Source organism: Myotis lucifugus, unplaced genomic scaffold, assembly GCF_000147115.1.
Source record: "Myotis lucifugus unplaced genomic scaffold, Myoluc2.0 scaffold_217, whole genome shotgun sequence".
NCBI classification, from domain to species: domain Eukaryota; kingdom Metazoa; phylum Chordata; class Mammalia; order Chiroptera; family Vespertilionidae; genus Myotis; species Myotis lucifugus.
The window spans coordinates 828,574-845,098 of NW_005871265.1; the positions used below are offsets into that span (position 1 = coordinate 828,574).

At 44.6% G+C, this 16,525-nt stretch overlaps 1 protein-coding gene across 1 annotated transcript in view; it reads left to right on the forward strand.

The window, feature by feature from the left end:
- Positions 1 to 206: 206 nt before the first annotated feature.
- Positions 207 to 16,525, forward strand: part of LOC102441234 (nuclear respiratory factor 1-like) — an 18,084-nt gene continuing 1,765 nt past the window's right edge. The window contains 3 exon segments of the mRNA XM_014463688.1: positions 207 to 551; positions 726 to 1,151; positions 14,718 to 14,726. Coding sequence (XP_014319174.1) covers positions 207 to 551; positions 726 to 1,151; positions 14,718 to 14,726 — 780 coding nt within the window.

Sequence of the window (16,525 nt, forward strand, 5' to 3'; positions counted from 1 at the left end):
GCTAGGGCAGGAGGACAGGGAGGGGGCACTGGGAAAGGGAGGCGACCGTTAATGGGTATGGGTTTAAAGTCCTACAATTGGCTCCTCTCTGAGAGGGTGTGGCTAGGCCCTGGGGGGAGTGGCTGGACTCTAGGGCGGACCCAGCCAGCTTAAAACCCTGCGGAGGGGTGGCAGCCCACTTTATGGTGGCTGTTAAGTGTGGAGGCATGGAGCAGTGCGCTTGCCTCTGCGGCGTGGGCTCTTCGAGGGGCTCTTCGCGGGGATGTCGGTGTCCTCAGAAGCACAAGCGCCCATCTGAGACAGCAGCGGCCAAGGGCAAGGGGTGTAGTCAGGAGTGCCAGGGCCCAGCTGAGAAGGCAGCAGCCGAAGGCAAGCCGGCCCTAGCAGAAAAGCACCTCGAGGCGGAAGCAGCAGCGCGGTGCTGTGCGGGGAGTGGAGGAATCTCGAGCCCCATGCTGCCCCCGCACTGCTCGCTGCAGGGCCTGCCTCCCGAGCTGCTAGTGGAGATCTTCGCCTCGCTCCCCGGCACCGACCTGCCCAGCCTGGCCCAGGCCTGCACCAAATTCCACCACATCCTGCACATTGACAGCATCTGGAGACGGCGCTGCAGGGAGGAGTTTGGCGTTCCTGAAAGCTTGCTGAACCGGGAGAGGAGGGGTATGTCTTATCGAGAAGTCTATGCGAAGCTGCTCCACCCATACAGACACATTTTGGGATTGTGGCAGCTAGATACTGAGGACTATAGAACACTGCTGAATGTCGTGGTGGATGGCTTATGCATTACTGGTTGGACGTGCTGGCCTCCCCTTAACACCGATGTGGATGGCCCAATGGAATTCGAGCCCTTGTTTAGAATTCGCCTGGCGGAGTGGAAATTAGCCCTGGTGGAGTACTACATGGACACCTTCTACAGATTTTCCCACAAATGCCACCTGCAGATTCAGAAGGACAGGTTTAGCATCCAGTGGTTCAAGAGAGACCACCGAAAGGACGGACCGCCATATCACTGCCTGACCTACCGCCGCCTCTACCTCCCGCCGAGCCACTCGGATGACCTCATCAGGCCAGGCCTCTTCCAAGGCAAATACGATGCCGGCGGCCAAACGATTGCCATGCTCAGCTTCCATGGGAAGTATGCCAGGTTCACAAAGGTCACGGGATTCCCCATCGCGACGTTACAAATCCACCTCATGCGCCGCATCCAGCCGCCAGATGGCGAGATCTTCCGCAACTTCAACGAGCTCTCCCGCGTGGTCCACGAGATTGACGAGCAGGTGATCCGGGAGCAGCAGCAGCAGCAGCAAGAAGACGGGACTGAGGAAAGCGAGGGCCATGCCTGGCAGAGCCCTGCCCAGCCCAGCGTCGGGGAGTCCGGGGCTGCAGCTTCGGAGGAGCAGCCTGTCCCGTTTGTTCTGCCTGTGGGCGTGCGCTCAATAGACCAGAACTACCCTGAAACCTGCAGGATGTGTTTCTATGGCGTGGATGACTTCGCCTACAACAGGCGCTGCCTTGCAGTCTTCATCCTGTTTGATGAGAACCACTTCGGGTTCATCTGGCTGGAGGCGAAACAGTTTTTCCTGTTCGGCAGAGTCCAGAACACCTTCCAGAATGTGGAGGCACCATCCCCGCAGGCCTTCCTGGAGATGCTCAAGGACGTTCATTCGAACCTCCTGGAGAAGCAGCTTCGAAACACTTTGAAGATTTGACCTTCTGACCAGGTTACCCACCTTTGTTTTTTTTTTTTAATCCTCACCCGAGGATATTTTCCCATTGATGTTTAGAGAGAGTGGGGGAGAGAGGGAAAGACAGAAATAATCCATGTGAGAGAAACACATCAGTTGTTTGCCTCCTGCCCAAGCCCGGACCAGGGCCGGGCTGGGTAGGGGCCAGCAATTGAGGTAGAAATAAACCTTAGACCAGTGGTCTCAACCTTACTAATGCTGCGACCCTTTAATACAGTTCCTCATGTTGTGGTGACCCCCAAGTTCCTTGCTACAAATTGAACATAATTAAAGCATAGTGATTAATGGCACAAAAAAATAAAGACATCTTAGTTAATATATATTGTTTATTTATTAACATTGAATTAATGGCCAATACCAATAGAGCTCATTCCTTATGAAAGCTTATCTAACAGATGCATTATCTCCATAAAGCATAGCTAGTGCTTTGGCACTCAGGCTGCGGGCTATTTTAAACAGCAGGGGCCACAGGCTCCTGGGATAGCGTATTCAGGGACAAATGGGGACTGTTCTCATTCCTCACGGGGATCTGAAGAAAAGAAGGAACATGGGGGAAAGGCAGAAAGCAGCAGCTCCTCAGACTCCAGCAGTAGCGATGAAGATGCCAGCAGCTCCAGCTCATCTTCCTCGGGGGACACCTCTGACTCAAACTCCAACTGAGCTTTGTTCATTCTTAGGTGGCGGGACAGAGAACTTCCCAACAGAAGTCTTTGGCATCTATGTACATTGCAGGGCCCTCCACCCTGTCCCTGTTTATTGCTTTACTTCCTTCCTTTGCCCTCCTCCTCCTCAATACAGACTAGGATGTGTTGGGAATCGGGGAATTGGGACAGAACTCTCAATATTAGCTCCACACACCTGGGAAGAGAGGTTCCTGCTGGGAGAAGAAATATATCTGAGCCTGTATTGGGTCCCCCTACAGCAGTGATGGCGAAACTTTTGAGCTCGGCGTGCCAGCATTTTGAAAAACCCAAACTTAACTCTGGTGCCGTGTCACATATAGAAATTTTTTGATATTTGCAACCATAGTAAAACAAAGACATATTTTGATATTTATTTTATATATTTAAATGCCATTTAACAAAGAAAAATCAACCAAAAAATGAGTTCGAGTGTAACCTCTGACATGTATGTCATAGGTTCACCATCACTGCCCTACACCATCAGTACCACTCCCTCTAGGAGCCCCAAGCAAGGAAGGATCTTGAAACAACAGAGATGATTGGGCAGCTGTGAGGCGCACACTGCACTGGACTGCGTATTTGTGAAGAAATAAGTTTTGCTTTCCTTATTTTCTGTCTGCCAGAGGTGGTCGGGGGCCACCATGAGCCTGTGACTCCTACATTCTCTGCAAGAACTCTACCTCTGGACTCATACTACATCTGGTGTGAGAAAGGAGTTGCCATTCTTTATGTGAGAGTCGGCAGCATCATGTAGCAGGCAATATTTATACATGTATATTTAACTCTGACATCTCTATGAGACTTTATTACTAATTTCAAATAAAAATATATTTTCTAAGTTTAGCTATTTCATTTGAACGAGGGCCTCCATGGAATAAATGTTTTATAATTTGGAGCACTGCTGCTCCAAGTAGTGTCTGCATTTGTTCTTGGAAAAACCTAAATTCCTTCCTTTTGCTCCAGGTGCAAGTGAATCTCCTATTTAGCTTTCAGGGTTGGTGGATGTATGAATGAAGGGATAGAAGATAGATATATAGGTAGGTAGATAGATAGAAATATAAAGATACCTGGATAGCCTTGGCTGCTGTCCTCAGTGTTTAGAGCATTGGCGTATACTCCAAAGGGTCTTGAGTTCAATTCCTGATCACGAGCACCTACCTGGGTAGCAGGTTTGATCCCTGCCCCCAGTTGGGGTGTGTTTGGGAGGCAACCAACTAATTTGTCTCTCACATAGGTTTCTCTCTCTCTTAAAAGCAATGGAAAAAATATCCTTAGGAGAGGATTAACAAAAAAAAAAAAAAAAGATATGTGGTTATATACATACATAGATACATAGGAAGATATAGACGTGTAAATATACACTGTTCTGCTCTACTGGTCTGCCTGTAAATTATTGTGGTAGTACCACATTGCTTTGATTATTTGGTTTGCAGATATATTTGAAAATCTATTTCATGTGAAATTAAATTAAATCCTTTTCCCCTGTATATTCCTGGCTATTGCCATATTGTGTTCTCATGAATATAAGCAAAATAAAATAATTGTATCATTTTTATATGAAAACCATTAAAAAAATGGAAAGAATTAAAAAAATAATATAAAAATGGAAAGAGAAATAAAAAGCTCCCCAAATAAGAAAAGGCTAAAGGAATTCATTACTACCAGGCCAGTATTACTAAAAATGTTAAAGGGCCTTCTTTAAGAAAAGAAAGAATAAAAACCTGGCCAGGTAGCTCAGTTGGTTAAGGCATTGTCTTGATACACCAACGTTGTGGGTTTGATCTCTGGTCATAGCACATACAAGAATCAACCAATGAATGCATAAATAACTGGAACAACAAACCAATGTTTTTCTCTCTCTCTCCCTCCTTTTCTCTCTCTCTAAAATCAATCACTATTGAGAAGAAGAAAGATATTAAAAAGAATAAAAAGAGGATCATAGTTAAAAGAATAAAATGGAAATAAATATATTCATATTAATAATCACTTTAAATGTAAATAGCTTAAATACTCTAATCAAAAGACAGGGTAGCTGAGTGGATAAGAAAATAAGACCCATATATATGCTGTCTACAAGGCATTGTAGTATAGTTTGATATCAGGTGGCATGATTCCTCCAACTTTGTTCTTCTCTCTCAAGGTTGCTGTAGCTATTCAGGGTCTTTTGAGGTTCCATAGAAATGTTTGGAATATTTGTTCTACTTCTGTGAAATATACCATTGGTATATTGATAGAAATTGCATTGAACCTATAGATTGCTTTGGGGAGTATAGATATTTTAATGATGTTAATTCTTCCTATCCATGAACACAGTGTATGCTTCCATATATTTGTGTCCTCTTCAGTGTCTTATAATTTTCCAAGTATAGGTCTTCTACATCCTAGGTTACATTTATTCCTAGGTGTTTTTTATGCCATTGTAAAGAAATTGTTTTCTTAGTTTCCCTTTATGATAGTTCATTACTGATATATAAAAATGCAACTGATTTCTGGATATTCATTTTATATCTTGTTATTTTCCTGAATTTGTTTATCAGTTCTAGTAAGTAGCTTTTTGGTAGAATCTTTGGGGTTCTTGTGACAGCATGGATAGACCCAGAGGGTATTATGCTAAGTGTAATAAGCCAGTCTTAGAAAGATTACCATATGATTTCACTTATATGTGGAATTTAGTGAACAAAACAAACTAACAAACAAAATTGAAAGAGACTCATAGATACAAAGAACAGACTGATAACTGTGAGAGGAGAAGGGGGCTAGGGAGATGGGTGAATAAGGTGAAAAGATTAAACAAAAAAAATCCCCCAAACCAACCAACAACCTCTCATAGACACAGACAGCAGTATGGTGATTATCAGAGAAAAAGGGGGTTGGGTGGAGGTAGAAGAGAGTAAAGGGACCATAAATGGAGATGGCAGGAGACTTGACCTTGGGTGATGAACACACAATACGATGTACATATGATGTATTATAGAATTGCACACCTAAAACCTATATGATTTTGTTAACCAATGTCACCCAATACATTCAATTAAAAAAATAAATAGATTGGCAAATGTAGAAAAAGGAAGAAAATGAATGGGAGGTTGGATGAAAAAGGTCTTTTAGCATTAAACAGACTTGGGTTTGAATATCAGCTTTACCATTTATTATTTGGCAACTTTGGGTAAACAATCTAGAATCCTGACCTCCATTTCTCTATATATGAAGTGCAAATAATGATACCTATCTTGAAAGACTGTTGTGGAGTGGATCAAGGGCATGGTGAGGTCAGTCTCAGTGGGTCCAAGGCAGATGTTGATGGGGAGGCTCTGAGTGTTGTAGGGAAAGAAAGAGGGCTCTGGCAGAGGGGTGGGCTATCTCAGGTTCTCACTGTGAGGAACCAATTAAGTCAGTTTCAGTCCTGGTCTCCCCAGCTCCAAGTCAATTTCCTTTCCTCTCCAACTTTCCCATTTAAAGTGCTGACTAAGGTCTAGCCTGAGAACTTGTTAGAAATGTGGACTCTCAGGCCCACTCTGAATCTATTGAATTTGAACCTACATTTTAACATAATCGCCAGGTGATTCATGTCATTGTTAGAATTTGAGCCACATTGCTCTGCACTACATATTTTTCAACCTCTTAAAAATTAATGTCCACTTAATGAGATCCCATGTAATAAAAAAAGAATAGAATTTTTTTTTTTTGGTAATAAAGGCTTTTGGAGCCTTCCAAGACTTCACAGAATATTTCAAAATAAAGGTATACAAACATTGGAGATAGATGAGTAAGATATAAAAATGCCTGCCATATTTAGTTATCTGGCAGATGACTAGTCCAGTAAAGTGTTCCTTTCTAAAGTTTTAGGGTGTGGATGAAAGGGGCCACATGCTAACCTGACAAACTCAGGAAAGGCCTGCATAACAGTCTTGCAGACTCAGAGACCTAAAGTAACCACAAAGCATGGTTTAAAATTAAACTTTAACTAAAAGCAGCTATGATATGGAACCAAGATGGCGGCATAGGGTGTAGACCTGTGCGTGCTGCCTCCCACAACATCATTGAAACTACCAACTGTAAGACAAACAACTGCCATTCAGAACCATGGGGAAGTTGGCCCAGTGGAAGTTCTACAACTGGAAGGAAGGAAAGAAGCGCAGTGAGACTGAGTAGGAGCTACAGAGGCGCCAAGAACAGAGGTACAGAGTCCCGCGCCAGGCGGGCTGCAACTGGATGCGCGGTTTTTTTCAATCAAAGGGGGTTACAAACTCTCGAATCCTCTGGGCTTGCTCGGGGCGGGTCTCTGAGGCCCCAGACCCCACGGGGAGAGGTGGCACGGCCTTGTAGCGGTGGGAAAGCGAGGGAGTCTCTGGAGTGCAGCTGCTCGCCGGCACTGAGGGACGCGAAGTCCCGGAGTCCCAGGGAGGCGAGGAGCCGGGAGACGCCGCCATTGCTATTTGCTCCACCCTGGCGACTCCTTGAGACCCTGCCCTACTCAATTTACATCCCCATCCAAGCGGTGCCAGGTGCACAAAAAGACCCACCTGCGCTTTTGCAGCATAACCCAACAAATTGCAGACTTCAACTCCTCGCACCCATAAGAGACACACTCAAGAAGCAGACCCAGGAGAACCAAGATGGCGGCGTAAGGAAGAGACCTGTGCATGCTGCCTCCCACAACAACATCAAAACTACCAACTATAGGACAAACAACTATCATTCGGAACCATGGGAAAACTCTACAACTGGACGGAAAGAAAGAAGAGCATTGAGACTGAGTAGGATGTGCAGAGGCACCAAGTACAGAGCCCAACCCAACAAACTGCAGATATCAACTCCTCGCATCCAAAAGAGACACACTCAAGAAGCAGAATCAGGTTTGGAGGAAGTTGGAGCCAGACCAGGCTGGGCCGGTGACATGGAACCGCTGTACCAGCAAACGCACAAGCACGTCCACCAGTTCCAGTCTCACACGGGACGCTGGGAGACAGCAGACAAGCAGACTGTGCACTTAGTAGAAAATGAAATCCAAGCAAGCATACCAGATATTCAGCCACCAAGAATGCCTGGAGATTTTGTCCAGCAAGGAGCTGCCCAAAAAAAGACAGAATGCCAAACTTCGTGTTGCCCCGGTGAGGCCGGGATGGCCCCAGTGAGGTCGGGACGGCCCCGGTGAGGCTGATACGGCCCCGGTGAGGTCGGGATGCCCCCAGAGAGGTCAAGACAGCCCCGGTGAGGTAGACACTGCCCCAATGAGGCCAAAACATCCCAGGTGAGGCCGAAATGGCCCTGGTGAGGCTGAAATGGCCCCGGTGAGGTGGGGACAGCCCCAGTGAGGTTGAAATGGATAATAAAGACCAATATAAACTGATGAACAAAAATAGATGCAGAGGCAGAGCAGCATTGAATAGACTGTCAAACTACAGTGGGAAGCCTGGGGAGGGTTTGGAGGGGGCGTTTAAGAGATCAACTGAAGGACTTATATGCATGCATATAAGAATAACCAATGGCCGAAACCGGTTTGGCTCAGTGGATAGAGCGTCGGCCTGCGGACTCAAGGGTCCCAGGTTCGATTCCGGTCAAGGGCATGTACCTGAGTTGCAGGCACATCCCCAGTAGGAGATGTGCAAGAGGCAGCTGATCGATGTTTCTCTCTCATCGATGTTTCTAACTCTCTATCTCTCTCCCTTCCTCTCTGTAAAAAAATCAATAAAATAAAAAAAAAAAAAAGAATGACCAATGGACACAAGACACTGGGGGATAGGGGAGGCCGGTTGCATGGGGCAACCAGGATGGCAGGGGGGTTAGTGAGGGACGACCAAATGACAGAACAAGCAGGTTGCTTGGGGTGACCAGGCCAGTGGGGGGTCCATGAGGGGTGACCAGCCACTCGGGAGAGCAGTTGGGGGCAACCAGTCCAGCAGGACGGGCAGTTGGGGGCAACCAGGTCGACAGGGGGCAATTAGGGGCAGCAGAGGGGGGCAGTTGGGGGCGACCAAGCCAGCAGGGGGGCAGTAAGAGGCAACCAAGCTGGTGGGCAGGGGGCAGTAGGGGGTGACCAGGCTGGCGGCGGGGGGAGGGGGGCAGTTAAGAGCAACCAGGCTGGCAGGGAGGGGACAGTTGGGGGTGACTAGGCCATCAGGGGGGCAGTTAGGGGCAACCAGGCAGGCAGGCAGGTGAGCGATTAGAAGCCAGCAGTTCAGGATTGTGAGAGGGATGTCCGACTGCCAGTCAGACCTAAATGGCAGTAGGACATTCCCTGAGGGGTCCTGGATTGGAGAGGGTGCAGGCTGGGCTGAGGGGACACCCCCCCCCCCAGTGCATGAATTTTGTGCACTGGGCCTCTAGTCCTCTATAATAATAAAAGTGTAATATGCTAATTAGACCAGATGTCCTTCTGGATTACCTCCCTGATGAAGCTGGGGCTGCGAGGGAAGCCCAGGTCCCAGGTGCTTGCTGGTAGCTGGAGGGAAGCTGGTGCCAGCAGCCCGGGAAAGGAAGGCCTACTCTTGTAAGAATTTCATGCATCGGGCCTCTAGTCTACTTATATAGAAACCTTGGATGTAACATCATGGCCAGAACCGCGACCAACTGGAAGGAAGTCAGTCCTGCAGGGGTCGTCTTGGAAACGGCTGCACCCTCCCCCAGCTGTTTCCTGGAGGGTGAGGTTTCAGGCAGGAACCCGACCTCGGAGCAGAGCATGGAAGTGAAATGATTTGTAATGGATCTATTAGTGAAGCTACCTTTGGAAATACTATATCTATAGATCAGTGATTCTCAACCTTGGCTGCACATTAGAATCACCTGGGAATCTTTTTAAAATCCTGATTTCTGGGCCTCATCCTCTGGAAATTCTGTTTCTTTGTTATTAATGTTGTGGCCCCACCCCATAACAAAGAAACAATTTCCGGAGGATGGGGCCCAGGAATCAGGATTTTAAAAAGATTCCCAGGTGATTCTAATGTGCAGTCAAGGTTGAGAACCACTGCTATAGATAATATTAAAAATATATCTAAACGTGCAATTCTTTGTCCAAAAAATGAGCATGTTCAAAAATTAAATGAAGAAAACTTGGATATACTCGATGGAGATTTTCACACATATTTGAGTGATGATTCCATTGATTCCACAGATGATGCTGAAAAGGAAAATTTTCCCATTGAATTTCTTAATACATTTCGTACCACATAGAAATCTCTAAGACATACGCCAGGGACCACATATTTTTGGGCAAACTGCACGTTATTTAAATCATCATAACTACAGATCATAATGCACTTTAGGTGTTGTTTTTCAATAATTATAACATTTTTATTTACAAAAACAATTAAACAATTAAACAATTAAAGTTCCTAGTACTTTTTAACGTATGGTACTGTGTAAAATATTTTCTAAAAGCGCCAGGAACTTGAAGATGAAGACTATTTGAATGACCAAAATACAATGTAGCTGCAATGCTTTATGGGTTCGTGCAATTATATAGTTTTTCGTAGATTGACCTGCACGGTTTCCACCAATGAGATCGCTTCATTCGATGTGGACAAGACAGTGTGTTGGCATCTAAGATCCATAACAGATGGCGCATGAAACACGAGAAAACTCGTGAGCGGTACGAAAGGTGTTAATAGTATTACTCCTTCGGGAATGCCGTGTCATAAATTAAAATTGAAAGTGGGTGCAATCATCATGCTATTGAGAAATCTCAATAGTGAATGGGGTCTTTGTAATGGTACCAGATTTATTATCAAAAGATTATGACCTAACATTATTGAAGCTGAAGTGTTAACAGGATCTGCAGAGGGAGAGGCTGTTCTGATTCCAAGAATTAATTTGTACCCATCTGACACTGGCCTCCCATTTAAATTGATTCAACGACGGTTCCCCGTGATGCCAGCATTTGTGATGACTATTAATAAATCACAAGGACAAACTCTAGACAAAGTAGTCATATTCCTACCTGAACCCATTTTCGCACATGGTCAGTTATATGTTGCTTTCTCACGAGTTTGTAGAGCATGTGACGTTACAGTTAAAGTTCTAAATACTTCATCACAAGGGAAATTAGTCAAGCACTCTGAAAGTGTTTTCACTCTTAATGTGGTGTACAGGGAGATATTAGAATAAGTTTAATCACTTTATCAGTCATTGTTTGCATCACTGTTGTTTTATATCATGTTTCTGTTGTTTTCATATTATGTTTTTGTTGTTTCCATATCATGTTTTTGTCGTTTTTATATCATGCCTGTTGTTATATCCTTTTGTTACTGTTTACTTATTAATAAATTTATATATTATTTTCATATATATTTTACTAATGTCCTTTCATCTCTCACACTTCTATTATAGAGAAAGGGCAAATAGCAATATCAAAATATCTCCACTAATTAATTCCCTTTTTTAAAAAAAATATATTTTATTGATTTTTTACAGAGAAGAAGGGAGAGGGATAGAGAGTTAGAAACATTGATGAGAGAGAAACATTGATCAGCTGCCTCCTGCACACTCCTCACTGGGGATGTGCCCACAACCAAGGTACATGCCCTTGACCGGAATCGAACCTGGGACCCTTGAGTCCGCAGGCTGATGCTCTATCCACTGAGCCAAACCAGTTAGGGCAATTAATTCCCTTTTAATGTGCACAAATTTAATGCACCGGGCTACTAGTCTTATCTAATAATAGACAAACATGGTAATTAACCGTACCTCTGACACGCTTCCAATGGGCTAATCAGGGAGATATGCAAATTAACTGCCAACCAAGATGGCGGCCGGCAGCCAGGCAGCTGAAGCGAACAGGAGGCTTGCTTGCTCCAGTGATGGAGGAAGCCAAGGTTCCCCGCCTGCTGCTGTCGGCCTCTGAGCTTCACTCTAAGAAACAATGTTGTGAATATAGAAGCTAAACAAACCCCAGAAACCTGCTTTCTGCCAGTCGGCCTCGGAGCTGGAGCTGAAACAGTGTTTCAATTATAGAAGCCAAACAAACCCAGATACCTGCTTTCAGCAGCCAAGGTCTCAGAGCTGGAGCCGAGCCTCAGAGCTAAAGCCGGCTCTCAGTTCCAGTGACAGCCATAGAAGGTAAATAAATCCCAGAATAAAAAAAAAAAAGAAAAAAGGAGAGGTTGGGAGCTTCAGTCACCCACCAGCCTGAAAACAGCCCTCAGCCCCTCACCCAGACTGGCCAGGCACCCCAGTGGGGACCCCCACCCTGAAGGGGGTGTGACCAGTTGCAAACAGCCATCATCCCCTCATCCAGGCTGGCCATGCACCCAAGCGGGAGCCCCACCCTGATCCGGGACACCTTTCAGGGCAAACCAGCCGGCACCCACCCATTCACCAGGCCTCTATCCTATATAGTAAAAGGGTAATATGCAAACTGACCCTAGCAGCAGAAGGACTGGGAATGACTGGTCACTATGACACACACTGACCACCAGGGGGCAGACGCTCAATGCAGGAGCTGCCCTCTGGTGGTCAGGGTGCTCTCACATGGGAGGAGCTCTGCTCAGCCACAAGCCAGGCTGCCAGTACAGCGATGGTGGTGGGAGTCTCTCCTGCCTCCTCAACAGCACTAAGGATGTCTGACTGCAGTTTAGGCCTGCTCCCTGCTGGCAAGTGGACATCCCCAGAGGGCTGCCAGGCTGCCAGAAGGATGTCTCATTGCCATCTTAGGCCCAATCCCTCGGGGAGTGGGCCTAAGCCAGCAGGTGGTCATCCCCTGAGGGGTCCCAGACTGCGAGAGGGCACAGGCCGGGCTGAGGGACCCCTCCCCCCCGAGTGCACAAATTTTTGTGCACCAGGCCTCTAGTATATAATAAAATCCTAATATGCAAATCAACTGAACGGCAGAACGACCAGCTGCTATGATGTGCACTGACCACCAGGGGGCAGACACTCAATGTAGGAGCTGCCCACAGCCCACAGGCTCCAGGCCAGACAAGCGGGTGCCAATGGGGTGCCAGTTGTCCCACAGATTGGCCCTGATCACTGGCCAGGCCTAGGGACCCTACCCATGCATGAATTTTGTGCACTGGGCCTCTAAATACATCTATATAAATATAGATGTAACCCGCCATTTTCCAGAGCATTATCTCAATTCGTTGAGGTTCTGCTTCCCAGCAATTGTAGACAGTTTGGCTCAAATAAACTCACAAAAATTCTTTACAGGTTTGAATGTTTTTATGTTAACAAGGGCTATATGTGGAGAAACCTCTGATGCATTTGAGGTTAAATCCTTCCTAGTTGGATTCTGGTGTTTCCAATGGTCTGATTTATAAGTAAACCAGAACTATGAGGAATAGAAATGCGGAGGTAAATGAGTGTTTATTTTCTTCAACTCTCATTAATCTTAGCTCCGGTGTTTGTACCAAAGAAATTACTTGTATTTATTCTTATGGCTAAATTGCTAGCAATAAATTAGGAAAGGAAAAAAAAATAACCACATGGGATAATTGACTGAAAAACAAATGTCAGTAAAAGTAAACAGAATGGATTCCACTAAATCTACTTGCAAAAATGTCAGAGGAGTTGAGTTGTTTTCCCTCACAATATTTGTGCTGGTATAAAGTTTAATTAAATTTCTCCATAGAGACTGGGTATTTTGCTAGATGTCACTTTGAGATTTTTCTCAATGAAGGACTGCATTCTGATTAAGTGATGCAACATTTGTCCTCGGTCGTAGATCTATGACAATTGACACCTCTCTTCCCCAACTCTCCCAGGCTACCTAAGCAGCAGGAATGAAGGAGCACTTGCCACTGAACCAGTACTTCTGAGGCTGGACCAGTCCTGCTTTGGTCACTAAGGAGCTGTGACCTTGAGCAAATTCCTTAAGACCTCCAGCATATTAAGTATCAGAGACATCGATTTGCCCGACACATACGTTCAACAGTCAGTTCTGAAAGCCTTCCTGCTCTAGCAGCCTCTGTTGTATTATAATGTTACACAAATACACAGCCAGTGAAATTTAGCAAAATAAATAAGAATTTGGGGAATTTTAGAAACAAACTATTCACTGAGCTGGAGTCATCAGGTAACTGCATATTATTTTAGGATGAGAAATTTTAAAAAGTAATATGTTTGCCTACACTTTTAAGTCTTAAGCTTTCTTTACCTTTAATATCACATTTATTAGACTTATTATGTAAATAGTGCTGATCTTTCTTGATTTTAGTTATATTTCCAAGCTATTTGAGAATGGCCAAGGGTAACTGTTTTCTGCACATATCATTATTTTCTTCTTTTTGGGGGGAATCTTATGAGCTGTTGAAGAAAATGGTAGATAAATTAGCTATTTTTTTTTTTAATAAGGACATTTAGGTTGTTCTTGGGCATCTAGATGAACACACCTTTGAAATTCCAGAGTCATTCTCTGTTCAGACCCCTTTAAGGCATAACCATCTGATAATCCAAGCATGTCAAACTCAAAGGCTAACACGGGCCAAATAAATAAGGTTTAAGTTTATGTACGCCACAAAAAAACCCCAAAAGCTTCAATTTTCATAGAAATGTAGGTTTATTTAGAGACATGCTGAATACAAAGGGCTGAAATAAATGAGTAATTATTAACATAAAATAATAGAACATTTTAATAAAAATCAATATTTTTTCTTGAACATTAATTTACCAGACACAAATTAAGAAGCGCAATGCAAATAAACCTATCTTTCTTGTTCTCCAAAAGCAAGATATTTCCTGTTGCACACATCAAACAAGTCAGTTCAAGACTAATGACGTGGCAATCAGCTGCTAAAATATTTGCTGGTAGTATTAGTGGAGAGAAATGGTGCACCTGTGCGTAAGGCATGTAAGGGAAATGAATGCAACACGATTATAGTAATCAGTCATTAGTGAACATTGTAGTTCGTTATTAATAACTAGAGGCCTGATGCATGAAAATTCATGCAAGAGTAGGCCTTCCTTCCCCCGGCTGCCGGCACCTGCTTCCCTCCAGCACCCTCGACCCAAGCTTCTGTCCTCTTGCTGCTGGCAGGCACCTGGGACCCAAGCTGGCTTCCCCAGGCCACCAGCAGGCAGCTGGGACCCGGCTAGCTTCCCCCAGGCTGCCCGCAGGCACCCAGGACCTGGCTGGCTTCCCTCTGGCCCCTGTTTTGTCAGGAAGGACGTCCGGAATGATGTCTGGAAGACTTCCGGTCTAATTAACATATTGCACTTTTATTATTATAGACTAGAGGCCCAGTACATAAAATTCATGCACTCGGGGGAGGGGGTCCCTCAGCCTGGCCTGCACCCTCTCACAGTCTGGGAGCCCTCAGGGGATGTCCCGGGGGGAGTGAGCCTAAGCCATCAGTCAGACATCCTTAGCGCTGCTGTGGGGGTGGGAGAGGATCCAGCCACTGCTGCTGCACTTGCCAGCCATGAGCTGGGCTTCTGGCTGAGCGACGCTACCCCTGTGGGAGCGCATTGACCACCAGGGGCAGCTCCTGCATTGAGCATCTGCCTTATAGTGACTGGTCGTTATGCTGTTCGGTTGATTTGCATATTAGCCTTTTATTATATAGGATTATGTATAACAGGATATTGTAAAACTTAAGTTATGAAATTTTTATTGAAACATTTTTTACATTTTTCCATACCATTGTATTGGCTGGGCCACAGAAATATTTGTTGTGGGCCTCATGTGGCCCGTGGTCTGCGAGTTTGACATGCTTGATGTAATCATAGAAATCCCTCCCCCTTCCTGTTCCCTGCTGTGCTTTCTCTCACTTTTTTGTAATCTTCCTTAGTTCTCTCCTAAATTCCAAATGCATAAAAGAAAACTGTAAAACTGTCTTTCTCTGGAGCATTTGAAATCTTGCTTCCAGGCATGTCATCTGTTTGGCTCAAATAGACTCAAGTAAATGCTTACAAAAATTCTCCATAGGTTTGGAAGTTCTTATATCAACATTTTCAACATTAGTAATCCCTCAAAAATAAATTAGGCTTTTTTTTCTTGTGATATACCTTTTATGTGGGAGAAAGATAAAAATAGACTTGTGCATGAAAAGAAATTACAGCCTACTTTTTTCAATAAAATACTAAAGAATTCCTTCAGTAATCAAAAGGCAAGTGTGAAATTGCCTTTTGTTTAGTGGGGAAATAAATAGAAACAAGAAAGAATCTCTTTTTAATAAAAACTTAATGGTATGCCCATTCAGCTGCCATGTTGCATGAGCTAAATAGCTGGATTTGTGACATTCAGAAAGCAAAGAAATCATGAACAAAAGTGTAAAGAAAATAATAAGTCTGAAAATTAAACACTTTAGCTTTAAGTCTTGCCAGTGGATCTTCTAAAACTGCAAGCTGCATATTTGTGTTGTAAACAATCGTGGTGTTTGTACCTATTCTCATTTTTAAACTAAATATATAACAACAATGGAGCTCAATTAAAAACAGATTAACCACATAGATATGTATAATTGATTATGGTAGATTTTTGCCGGAAGCCAGTCCATCCTTGCTGCTTGACACAGTCGCTGCAGGAAAGAAACATCTGCACAGCATATGTTTCAAGGGACCTGGCATATATAGCATATTGTTCTTAATATGTTTGCTCTCCTTAGCGCCATGTGTTTTAACCAAGGTCACCTCTCCGAGAACAGTTGTTTCCCCAGGTGGGGATTTTCCCTGAGGTTAGGGAGGGGATACAACCCCTTAACTAAGTGCCAGGCGGGTAGTTAATCACTTTAACTACAAACAATCACGCTTAAGCTACATAATCTTTACTCCCTGGAATGGAGATAAGAAACGCCCTAACCTTTGCAATAGAAATTGACAGGATTAAAATCGACTGGTATAAATACAGATGTAACAAGACAATAATCATCAGATCCTGACCAGATCCTAACCAGAACTTTGGCTGGAGATCCTGGCTAGAGGTCCTGACTAGGCTGCTGATCAACTGAAGGCTGTCTCCGTGTCATTCCTTCTTCGTCGGCTCCGTCCACACCTTTGGGAACCCCTGGACCCGCTGGGGTTGGACCCCAGCAGATTTTGCTTTGCTAAATCCACCTAGATTTTCCCTAAGGAGGCATACCATTTTATCCACTTGGATAAAAAGGGGCTCTATAATAAATCTAACTAAAAGTAACTTAAAGGGTAATTTGATCCTAAATCCCTATCTGA